This window comes from Onthophagus taurus, chromosome 1 (genome assembly GCF_036711975.1).
Source record: "Onthophagus taurus isolate NC chromosome 1, IU_Otau_3.0, whole genome shotgun sequence".
NCBI lineage: Eukaryota > Metazoa > Arthropoda > Insecta > Coleoptera > Scarabaeidae > Onthophagus > Onthophagus taurus.
In genome coordinates this window covers 32,741,592-32,753,425 of record NC_091966.1, presented here as the reverse complement: position 1 = coordinate 32,753,425, position 11,834 = coordinate 32,741,592, and the positions used below count along the sequence as shown (strand labels likewise).

The window sequence follows — 11,834 nt, the reverse complement described above, 5'->3', positions numbered from 1 at the left end:
GATGTTTTGAGTTAGAAGTTAATAATAAACAACGATTAATGTTGTCTAATGCAAACACTTTTTGGATTTATGTGGAACATGGACATCCCCAGATTTGAGGTATTATTTCCAGAAACAAAGTTCTAACTTAAGCTTTAGATGCTTCTAGTAGGCCGCATAGTATAGAATCTTTTTCTCTAGAACTAGAGATTTCTAGTGTATTTCTTGTCTATCAGGGCTCTTCCAGAATTACCACAGCAGTGAAGGGATGAATATTTGAATTTTTGTAGTTTATAACTTAGAATTTTATATTAACTTCTTTTAACTCTCTAGTTCTAGTAACTACAGCAGCCTCGTCATGCTCCAGATGATTCGAATAAGACCTCTAGCACGCTTCAATTGGAATATTGCTTTGTTATATGATCCCCTTCGAAAATCACTTACACCACAATAATCAAAAACATACACAGAAGCTTCATTAAACGCTTTCACTCTCTTCATTTGGTTATCATCCTCTACTAGGATTTTTGGTTATGACAAGATTCTATCAGGTTGGAATTCTTCTCCACAGATCCTGCATGAACAGAACTTGGTTGTTCCGAAAATTACAACCAATTCAAGCTTCACATACGTTCTTTCTAGAGCACTCTCAAATCTTGGCTTAAATTCTCCGATGAATAACTTGTTACGCGTATATAATAACATTTGGTAATTTTGAGTTACCTTATATAATTTCTTTATTATTGCACCTTTAATTTTTTGTCTCGCTTTCGTGTTATGTTTAAAATGATGTGTATCCTGAATTTGGATACACTTTACGATTGTATAATGGCAACATTTCAATATATTCATTCCTGAATTTAGTATGGAATTTTTTTAAGTTATGTAAATTTTTGCATAACAAGAGAAAGGTCACCTCCCCCAAACAGAAACGGTACCTGGCCAAAAGGATTAAATTCCTCAAGATGACTTAGCGCTTTTAAACATAAGGTTTAAAAGTTTTTATATGTGTCAGATTCCATTGAATGAGAATTGGTAAATAGAAAATATCATTACAAAATATCACTTTGAAAGGATTGCAATTACAGAAAAAATTGGTTAAATCGATCTATTTTCGTATATCCATACCGAAATAAAACACAATAACGTCAAATGTAAACAATAGATCCTTTTCTCCTATTGTTTTCGAAAACCCATTGATAACACATTCGCTTTGCTTCCCTTTTACACTCAGAAATCGATTTCAATTCAAATCCAAAGATAAACCAACTTCACAATGGATTGCGTATGGATACAGAGCTGAAAGAGAAATATTGTTGAATGTTTCTTTCACGTCTTTATTATTTTTCAATTCGAATGTTTTTTAAACGGATTCCTTTTTAAGGAGGGTCATTATGACTTTTAAAATACAACGGTATAACCGAGTTTAACGTAACTGACCTACATATGAGTCGGTTTTAATGCATTTATTGCGTTACTGGAGCGCAGCAACGTTTCTTTGTTACTTTACGGTTTACAAAATCGCAACAACACCTGTCTCCGAAGAGATTGTGTCTTTTCAGCATTGCAAATCGTTCAAATCATCTTGTGAAATATAGAAAGTCATAAATGAATTGAATTAATTTATTTTATTTGTATATCTTGATGATGTTAATTAGTGCTTAAATTGCTTACAATTTTCTTTCACTAAAAAGTTGATGCAGTTTTCATTATTTTAGAAATTATAGAAAGAAATTAAGTTTAAATACTTTTATTTACAAAATAAGAAAACAAAAACTCTTAGAATAAAGATAAATATTATTAAAACTTAGTATTTACATCATTATTATATCACGTATTTAATTTTTATATATTAATTTTTATAATTACATCACAATAAGCTAACGAACACTTAAAACAAAAATATCTTAAAACATTTTTTCAACAAGTTTCTTGCAGTAGAAAAACATTTTCTTCTTTTCCATAAAAACCTCATATTTCCATTTCTTTAATGTACATGGTCTTCGTGATCGTGGTGATCATGTTCACCGTGACTATGAGAGTGAGCAGCTAGAATAAAAAAAATAGAAAATTAGTTTTCTTTTCCTTAACACCCAATTAGTTTCTAAATTAGGTACCATTACCATATAGAATTAAAGAAAGAAAATTTCTAAAGCACTTTCGAACGTTAAAACAACTCAACCAACAACGTGCTGTGTCTTTCAACTACATCAACACGTTTCATCGATAGTCATTTAAAACGAGAAATAGCCTTAAGAAAAATTTTCAATTCCCTAGAACTCGGCTAAATAAAGTTGCATTTCTTAGATCTTGCGACATCACAAGATAGAACACGACTCGATCTCTTTCCCGTATTAAAGTATTGCGCTATACATTTGGAATTTAGAAAGGATTATAATGACGTCTCCAATTTTATTCAAATTATAACCAAGTCCACTTCAACAATCTGAGTCGATAACCCGAGCTTATTTAATTTTCAAAACACGTAATCAAAATCTATCTACAATAAATTCTTTGGGAATAAAAAAATGTGTAAAATATTGAAGAAACAAAAAAAATAAATAAAAGATGTCGTTTCTAAACGTGTTTTGTGCGTATGCAATGTTTATTTTGAAACCTTGATGAGATAATGAGGAATAAAGACAAGTGAAATACAGCACGTGTGCTGTAAGTTTAGAGAATATTATTTCTGAAGGGTATTAAAAAGGAAACGGGCAATTCGCAATTTGTTCTCTGGTGGTAACCTAATTTGATGGCACCCATTGTTCATCCCGATGAATAGTAGGTGCCTAATTCGATTCATTAATGTGTTAATCTCGCTTTTTAGCGTTGGGTTGAGCATAAATTTCAATCAGACGATGACGGTTTAGTTAATTTAAGCCCGCGCGGAGTTTAGTTAGCGTTGGTCGAACTGCCGCAAAGATTGTTTGTCTTGCGATATTTCTTGCCAGACTCGGAGAGATACAGTTCGTTCACACCAAACAATGTGTTTTGCATCTTGATAAGTATAGAAATTTATTATGAATTAAATTTATTTTGACCTTGTTATAAATTTAAATTTTTTTTTATGGTCAATAAAACATTCCAATGAGTAATAGAAAAAAAATTTGGTATACTAAATAAGACTTGTTATGTAACGTATCGTATTTTTCAAAACAATAACATGAAAAAGAAATTAAATTAAAAATGTAAATTGTGCCCAATAAAAAGTAGTGGAGTTGTTTACGAAAATATATTTAATACAACCCAAATCAGAATTACTTCAATTAACATATTTAACAAATTGGCTTTATGAACAATGTGGGACTTTTTAATAAATAAGTGCATTAACCCTTAGTGTATTGACAAAAGATTGTATCCTAGGAACAAGTTGAGATACCATGATGCGATAATTTAATAAAGATTTCCTAAATTCAACCCAACTTTGCAACAAATATATTTTAGTAACGAAATTTATTGAATGATCGTACTAAAAAAGGTCGTAAAAAATTGATTTCTTAAGCAAGCCAATATTTCCCACAAGATTGGAAATCCTGCCTCTATCCAACGTAGCAAGCTACAACTTAATTAAACAATTCTTTTCAAAACCTTCTTTACTCGTAAAACTGAACAACCTCTACTCCCGCAGCTTCTCCCTATAACAAAACTTTCCACAAAGATCTCCAATTTCACCTTCTTTATACAACATCTTCTGCCATGATATATATGTCACAGGTAAAGCGTGCATTTCAATTAATCATCATTAATCATCATTCATAATAATCATCATTAACATTGACTGGCTAATGTATGTACACACTATGCATTAACGTAACGTTTTAGTAAAAGTATTTATCAGTCATAGGGTGTATACATTTACTAGTGAATGTGTACATACATAAACTAGGCAGTGTATGCATTTTCTAACATATGTTAGTAAAAGTTATAACAAAGAAAATTTACGGTATAATTTTTGAAATGGACGGGATTCCATGTGATGCAAGTAGTAAGTAAGTAAGTAACTATAGTAGTAAGCATTTTTTGGGTTGGGTTGGGTTGAGGTGGGTTGGGTTGAGTTGGGTTGGGTTGGGTTGGATTTCGTTATGTAATATACTAGTAAACGTGCTTTAAGCTTTAAGTTTGCGTGATTAGCAATTGTATACATCAACTAGTAAAAGTTTACATTTCGTATTTTATATATACATTAACTAGATAAATTAAATTATTGTATGCATTGAGTAGACAATGTGTACATTCACGGAATGAATGCTTTAACTGTAACATATATAACGATAAGGCATATGTATTTAACCTGGACACGCATGCATTACTCTACGTCGACGACACAACCTTAGTGTCGCATGATACGAACATCTATACTGCTACGGAAGTCTGGTTTCAGAAATGGCGTATACAAGTCAACCCATTATAAACTCAGCTTTTTGTTCCTTTAGTCTCAAATCATGCTTCTTCTTCAGAAATACTGATCCAATCGTCCATAATTTCTCTCACATCAATTTGAAAATATCTGGGAGTAACTGGGTCAAGCACTTTAGATCCCTAGCATTCAGAGGTCGCGGATTATCAAGTGAGTGTGCTGTCAAATACGTATCCTTCAAAATTATCCTTCATGACACGCCAAGAGGATCTAAGTATCATCAAGAAGTGCAGAAAATGCGGCGCTAAAAACTAATACACGAGTCCCTCTATACTATAACGAACCCCTCTATACTAAAGTTGCCAAAAAAATATCATTCAATCCCATAAAACATCTGTTTATCACTCCCACAACACTCTATCAGAGAATATAAATAGAGAAGACTGATGGCGAATCTGGTGCAGATTATGAAATTATCAACTTTTATAAATAAAATCGGAATCTTTAAAATGAAAAAGGCAGCTATTGAAAATATCTAAAAATTTTTGGGATATCAATTTTTGAATTCAAACAATTTTGAAATTGAGATATATTTTAGAAATGTGAAAGAATCAGAACAAAGGGAATTCATGGAAATGTATTATAAAGAGTATTGTAATGTTTATACTTTTTGTTGTTCTATTAAGTACCGTTTATTTGGAGTTTGCTTATTATAGTTTTTGTGAGACCAAATTTAGTGTGGTACTTTATGAATCATGTTGAACCAAGACATCATACAAGTGATTTTTTGTTTCTGCACCTCATGATTATCTTTTGCACAGCATATTTTGGAATCTTTCTGATGTTTTCGATCATAAATGACCATGATAATTCCTTCCGCGCATAATGTTTTCTTCTGCACATGTCCATGATATTGTTCATGCGAGTTTGTGCGTCGGGTCTAAGCAAATATTTAGCTTGTAGTTGCGACACACAAGCCAATGTTGTTTCTCTAATCAATATGTTTTAGTTAGAAAGATATGATATTCTTTATAGTGTTGTTGATAAATAATGAAAATATCGACAACAAAGCATAACATTAAATATAATTTTATAAAAAAGAACTACAAAAGAAAGGTGTTTTTGATATCAGATATCTGGTAACAGATATCAGATATGCATCAATGAAAATATAGTTGATATTTTTAGAAAACCATAAAAAATCTGTGAAACAAGTGGGAGTGTTGCAATAAATTTTTAAACTCATCGAATAGATGGCACTCTAATCCTATTGCGAGGACTCACTCATTCTATGTACTACGATATGGCAGAACAAAGTGTCCAAAATCAATAAAAATATTCGATGCCAAAATATCCAAAAGATCGTTAGGAATCGTTAATCTACTTACTATTAGGTAATGTCTGCTTAGAATTTAAGTCAGCTTGTTAGTAGTAAACTTCGTTCGTTTTAGTCCATCAACGACTTCCAAAAATTCCAAAGTAAAATCAATAACTATGAGTGAAATGATCTAAAACGTTGTCCAATACATTCTATAAATACTGAATTGCAAATATTTAAAGTTGGCAAAATCTGACAAGTTAACTCAAGCAGAACGTATCGATTAAATCTTTATTTAGAGTTCTGAAATTTGCTGCGTGTGTAGAATACCACAAACGATTTTCTAATTCTATGATGCAAAAATCAATAATGGGGAATAAAATTGATTCATTTTTAATTGTAACATTCAAGTAGCTGTAACTAAGGATTTGTTTGTAACTTTGATTTCAAACCGAATATCTTAAGAATGAAAGCCGATGGGATAAAGAATTACTGATTATTTTCGATTTTAACATTATTAGTCTACCAGAAAAAAGTTTTAAAGGTTCTGAAAAAATCATCTCAACGAATTAGAAAATGAATAAAGAAAGTTAACCTCGTAAAGTCAATATTTTTATTCGCTTTTTCGGATGGTGTTTCTTATCAATCATCTTTAAAGAGAAATGGTTTAGTTGGTCGCATAGATAAATGATTTTTAAATCGAAAAAGAAGAATAATATTTTTTCGTATCAATCTTCGTTTTTGAGATATTTGCATTGATTACCTTAATTTTTACACGAAATGCCAACATTGATGGATTTAAAAGCGAATATCTCAAAAACCAAAGCGAACAATGCAAAAACCCACTCTTTATTTTCGATTTTAAATTCATTTTTGTACCAGAAAAAGAGCTTAAAAATACAGAATAAATCATCTCAATTAATTAGGAGATGAATAAATAAAAGTTATCCTCGTAAAGCTAACGTTTTTATTCGCTTTTTCGGATGCAGCTTATTATCAATCATCTCAAAAGAAAGAACTTATAGTGGTTTATGTAGAAAAATGATTTTTAAATCGAAAAAGAAGATTAACATTTTTTCGTATCAATCTTTGTTATTGAGATATTAGCATTGAAAATCTTAGTTTTAACAAAAAACATCCACATTTATGAATTTAAAGTGGAATATCTCAAGAACGAAATCCGATGAGATAAAATGCTACTCTTTATTTTCGATTTTTAAATTATTTTCCTACCATTCATAATATATCTTCCATTGAAATAAAGAAAGTTTAATTAATTACTTTTACTTTTTGAGATTAAGAATTTTAAAATGATTGAATTGTTTTAAAGATTACATTCCTCAGATAAATTAAAAAAAAAAGTTAATCTTAAAGTTAAATCTTAAAATCATAAAGCAAAAATATAATCAATAATAAAGAAATAATAAAAAAAAGTTACTTACTTAAAACAGTTAAGGTGAACATGACACAAAAACCAATTAAAATAGCAAAGAATTGTTTCAGTCCACCAGATTTATCCCGTTGGATTATTTCGAAGAAAACAATATAGAGAAGTGTTCCAGATGCAAGACCTTGCAATATCACAGATGGTACAGCGGCCGTTTCTCCATCACTAACCAGAATTCCTATTCCTATACCCAGTGGGCTAACGATAGCGAAAGTAAATACATATATCACAGCTAAAGCTTTTTTTGTGTCAATGGTGATTAATTCGACTCCTATACAGAAGGCGATCACCAATTTGTGGGCGCTAACTGCGCCCAACATATACCAAACTGACGAAGGTGATGATTCTAAACCAACAGCTAATCCTTCGAATAATTCATGTATTGACAACGCTAGTACCACTAAAAGTCCTCTTATACTTCTAACAACTCCATCTTCAATGATAACATGACTATGTCCAACGTGGCTATGATCGTGCGTAAAATCACGATGATCTTCTTTTGAAGCTTCTTCCATTTTTTTCACTAATTCGCTTGTAGATAAACTTGTTGATTCATTTTTAATTCCTCTTCTAATCGAATGAGTCCTTGATAACGCTCTCATTTCGCATTTTTTATTTTTAGCATTCAAATAAGTATGAACCATCTCTTCAACTAAATACATTGTGAAAAAACCGATTAACATTAACACTTCGGCGAAATGAAAACGGAATTCGGGTAAACTTCCGGCTGCTTGTAATTCGGAAATTCCTTCACCAACTTCAGGTTGTAAGTGAAGGAACGTTGTGCAAAGAAGAACTCCTCCGCCAAAACATAAAAGTAAATTGACGTAAATGTTGCTTTGAGGATTATTTTTCCATTTTAGCCAACGGGATAGTTGCATCGGTAGAAGACCTAACGTTAAAGATGCTATAAATAAAACAATCATTGCGACCACTTTTGCAACTACAGGAGATTCGTTTTCTTCATCATCGTGGATATGTTCGGCTTTTAAAAGGAAATGTTTCAATTCTTTTTCAATTGCTGTTGCCATGGTCTAAAAATACGAGTTTTTAAATCAATATTTAGTTTTGGAGAACCATTAAAATCAAAAAAGTAAATAATGATTAGTGTAAGTTAGCAACGTAAAGTTTTTTTGTACTTTGATTTAGAAATATAGATTTTAAGGATTAAGGATTCTTATCTTTCCTATGAAAATGTTGCAACTTTAATAATCTTGATTCTTGATAGAATTAATTTTTGATGTAACAATTATCGAGTTATTTTCTATGGTCAATGACGTCTAAAAGTTCATTGTTAATGAAAATGTGTATAAATATGTATAAATATAAATTAGCAAAGGTGAATGTCGTTTTCTATTATTCGCCAAAATACATCAACAAATTTTATTGTTATGTATTTATTTGTGATCAACCTTTTTATTAACAACTTCACCTTAAATTGTGTTAATGTAAAAAAGCAACAGTTCTAGCGGGTTTTAAATCGAAAATATTTAACTAAAGATTTTTTTTGGAAATTTAATAAAATTGTTACTTAAATTATTGCGACATTAATTAAACAGTTATTTAAAAAATTCAATTTATGATTAATTTGAAACAATGTATCGATTCGAAAACGTTATTAAGTACTTACTGATTTTTATCGGAAGTAAAAAAAAATTATGTCCACTCACAAAACTCACTTTTGAGATAATTATTTTTTTTTAAAATTTTTTATTTCAAGATTAAGTGGAAGCTAAATAGTTCCCAGTTTACCGATTGTCGGAGTTACAATGAACGAGACACCTGTAAAGGTGCGAGACTCCATACATAAATGAAGTGGAGAGGGAATGGTATTCTTTTATATACGTTGTACCATACCTCCGTAGGGACAACGCATAATAAAACCACTCCGGAGTTTGGATGGTTTTTAATTGGTTGGATAACAAAACTATAAGTATCACTTTTATTAACTTAAATATAATTGAATTGGAGAGTTTTAGTTAAGACATTTCGAAGGTGATAAGTGTTATGTTAATGGATATTTTCTTGGAATTTTCTGATGAGTTCCATATTTGATGAGTAATTTTGTTGACATTTTTATTTGGTTTTTGCAAATCGCATTTCTTGGAAAATTGTAATAAAATAAGTTTTGGAAAAGATATAAAATATTATTTCTCTCTCTAAGTTTACTTTTATTATTTACAGAGTTTCTAGATTCTCCTCGATTATTCTGTCTTCGCGTTCTTCACCACAATCTTCAAATAGAATCGTCATCATCACTACTCTAAATTGGAATCTGTTTTCGACGGTTTAAATAAGTGCTATTTGTTCAATTTCTTTCTTCGCTCATGAGCTACTTTTTGAAGTTTTTTCATCAAGCAGTATTATTTATTTAATTAAAGAAGTTTGAACAACAATAACTAATATTTTTAAATAAGCACGATAAATGATTATATTTCAAGAAGAGATAACAATGATGTACAAGTACTAGAAAATTTTTTGCTAGATAAATTGATCTGCGAGAAGCAGTGAATAAAATGATACTGGAACTCTGTTACAATGCTTGCAGCTATTATATAGATTGAGACGATAGCAAAAGTGATCATTTTGTTCCCAAGTCTGGTAAGCAAGGACAAGACAAGATTAATTCTTTCCAAAGCCACTTTGACCAGCTATTCACCTCATTCTCTATTCTCAATTACTATACACTATTCTCAAGTATCACTAACTAAACCAATCAAACTCCACACCAACTGAATCACAAGATAATTAAATTACAAATCAACCCAACTTCAAAATAACCCATCTTTAAAGAACGCCAATTTAACCCAAATCGTCCCAACCCGATAGCAAAGCAACCACAAAGTAAGCCAACCCAACTTATCTTAATTTAATGTTGATACGTGGTTGGCTTGAGTTTCTATGGTCTTGAGTACCCAAAGTAACAAATCTAACCCTAAGCAATATAATTCAATTCAAAAGCAAGCTAACACAACCGCAAACTTAACCTCATCCCAAAGGAACTATCTTACTTCATCGCTAGATAGCTAGAAATCATACTCGAATGCTCGCGATTCGAATCGTTCAAAGATGGATAGGCCTAGATTTACTAAAGACTATTTCGATGTTGGTAGAGTATTTTTCAACTACTCCAAGGTTTTCCTCATAGCGTTCTCATACTCATGGAAATATAAGTTGAGGTCATCCAAATCAACCAAGCATTTAATACTGTTCTTTTCACTGATAATGGAAAAAGTTTTCTATTTGATATATTTCGCATTAGATGCAGGCTTGCTTAGTTTCCAGTTTCCACCATTATTTTTCATCTTCAATTTTCAATTAGATTATGTTGTATTCTTCTAATTGCAATACTTACTTGTGGACGTTAACATTTTCTACCAATAATTATCTCATCGTTAATCGAAATTTGATCTGGCATTGTTTAGTAATTCCTTCAATAGCTTCGTATAATTAAGCGAAACAACCCAATCCAACTCTATAGCAAGTCAGGTCAATCACGAACTAAATTATCCACGAAGTAATCCTTTTCCAAAGCAATTTGATTCAAAATAATTAAACCACAAAGTAAATACTGAAAGTTAGTCAACCTCAAAACAAGTCAATCTATCCTAACTCCAGAACCAATCAACCCAACATCGTACTAATTCAATCAGGAAGTTCACCCATATATAAATCCTACATATATATATATATATATATAGATCTACTATAACTTCCTACATATCTATTGTAATTTCAATGATGTTTTTTGGTCTATTATACGTTTCTGGTGTTTGGCCATCGACCTTTATAGCCTTGATATTGCTATCTTTAGTAATTTGCTATCGTTTAACATTTTTATTCCTTTTCCTTCTCTTTTGGCAATCAGATTTCAATTATTTTCACGTTTTTATCTTCTGGATATAAAAGGACCCGTATTTGATTTGTCAATCTGAATTTCATTTGCACATGAAAAATCCCATTGTATTTTGTACCATCTAGCAGTTAACATGGCAAGGATCTCCAACATCTCGTAAGGACATTATGGCACGTCGTGATGATGGCCTTGATTTAAAACTAAAGATCCGTGTTTGATTTGCTGCATGGGGTTGTACAGTTCTTCTGGTGAAGAGATTGGTGTTAACACATTAGACATGTTATAAACGTGATCTCGCTGCTCTGATACAAATTTATCTATCAGCGTCCTTCGATAGGTATAGTCATGCACGGATGTAAACTGTAACTATGGTAACACTAAAAGTTAATAGATACATGGGAAAAGAGTTCAAGCTGTTAGCTCTCTAAGGACATTCTAAAAATATCTTTCGGCAAAAATCACAGAACATCTAACTAGTAAATTCTAAATGGCTTAAGCTTTAGCTACAAAGAGATTAGTGGTTTCTATCTTGGTCTTTAGATGCCTCTTGATGTAGTTAGATAGAGTTAGCAAAGCGAGAAGTAGAACATGAAGACCAAAGTCATATTTTTCTAGCTTACCCTTTCACAATCCTCCATACATACATACAACCTAGATATCATTTGCAATAATTAAAACTGTATTTTATTAAATATCTCAGTACTAAATTAAAAATAACTTCAGTACTAAATACAATACCTGTTTACCATTTCATACTTGTTTTTATTTAATTTTATAAATATGCCCAAACACGTCGTGATTACGATAAAAAATAACTCAAGTGTTTTTTTATAAATGATGAAATTTGAATTGATCAACAATCAATTTTCAGTTGGAA

At 30.9% G+C, this 11,834-nt stretch overlaps 1 protein-coding gene across 1 annotated transcript; it reads right to left on the bottom strand.

The window, feature by feature from the left end:
- Positions 1-1,713: 1,713 nt before the first annotated feature.
- LOC111428886 (zinc transporter ZIP1-like) lies at positions 1,714-8,916 on the bottom strand. Its single transcript, XM_023064605.2, has 3 exons — positions 8,732-8,916; positions 7,097-8,135; positions 1,714-2,028 (listed from the first exon to the last, which is right to left on the bottom strand). Exons 2-3 carry the CDS (start codon positions 8,130-8,132, stop codon positions 1,967-1,969), a joined length of 1,098 nt encoding a protein of 365 aa, XP_022920373.1. The 5' UTR covers positions 8,133-8,135; positions 8,732-8,916; the 3' UTR covers positions 1,714-1,966.
- Between the last annotated feature and the right edge of the window lie 2,918 nt (positions 8,917-11,834).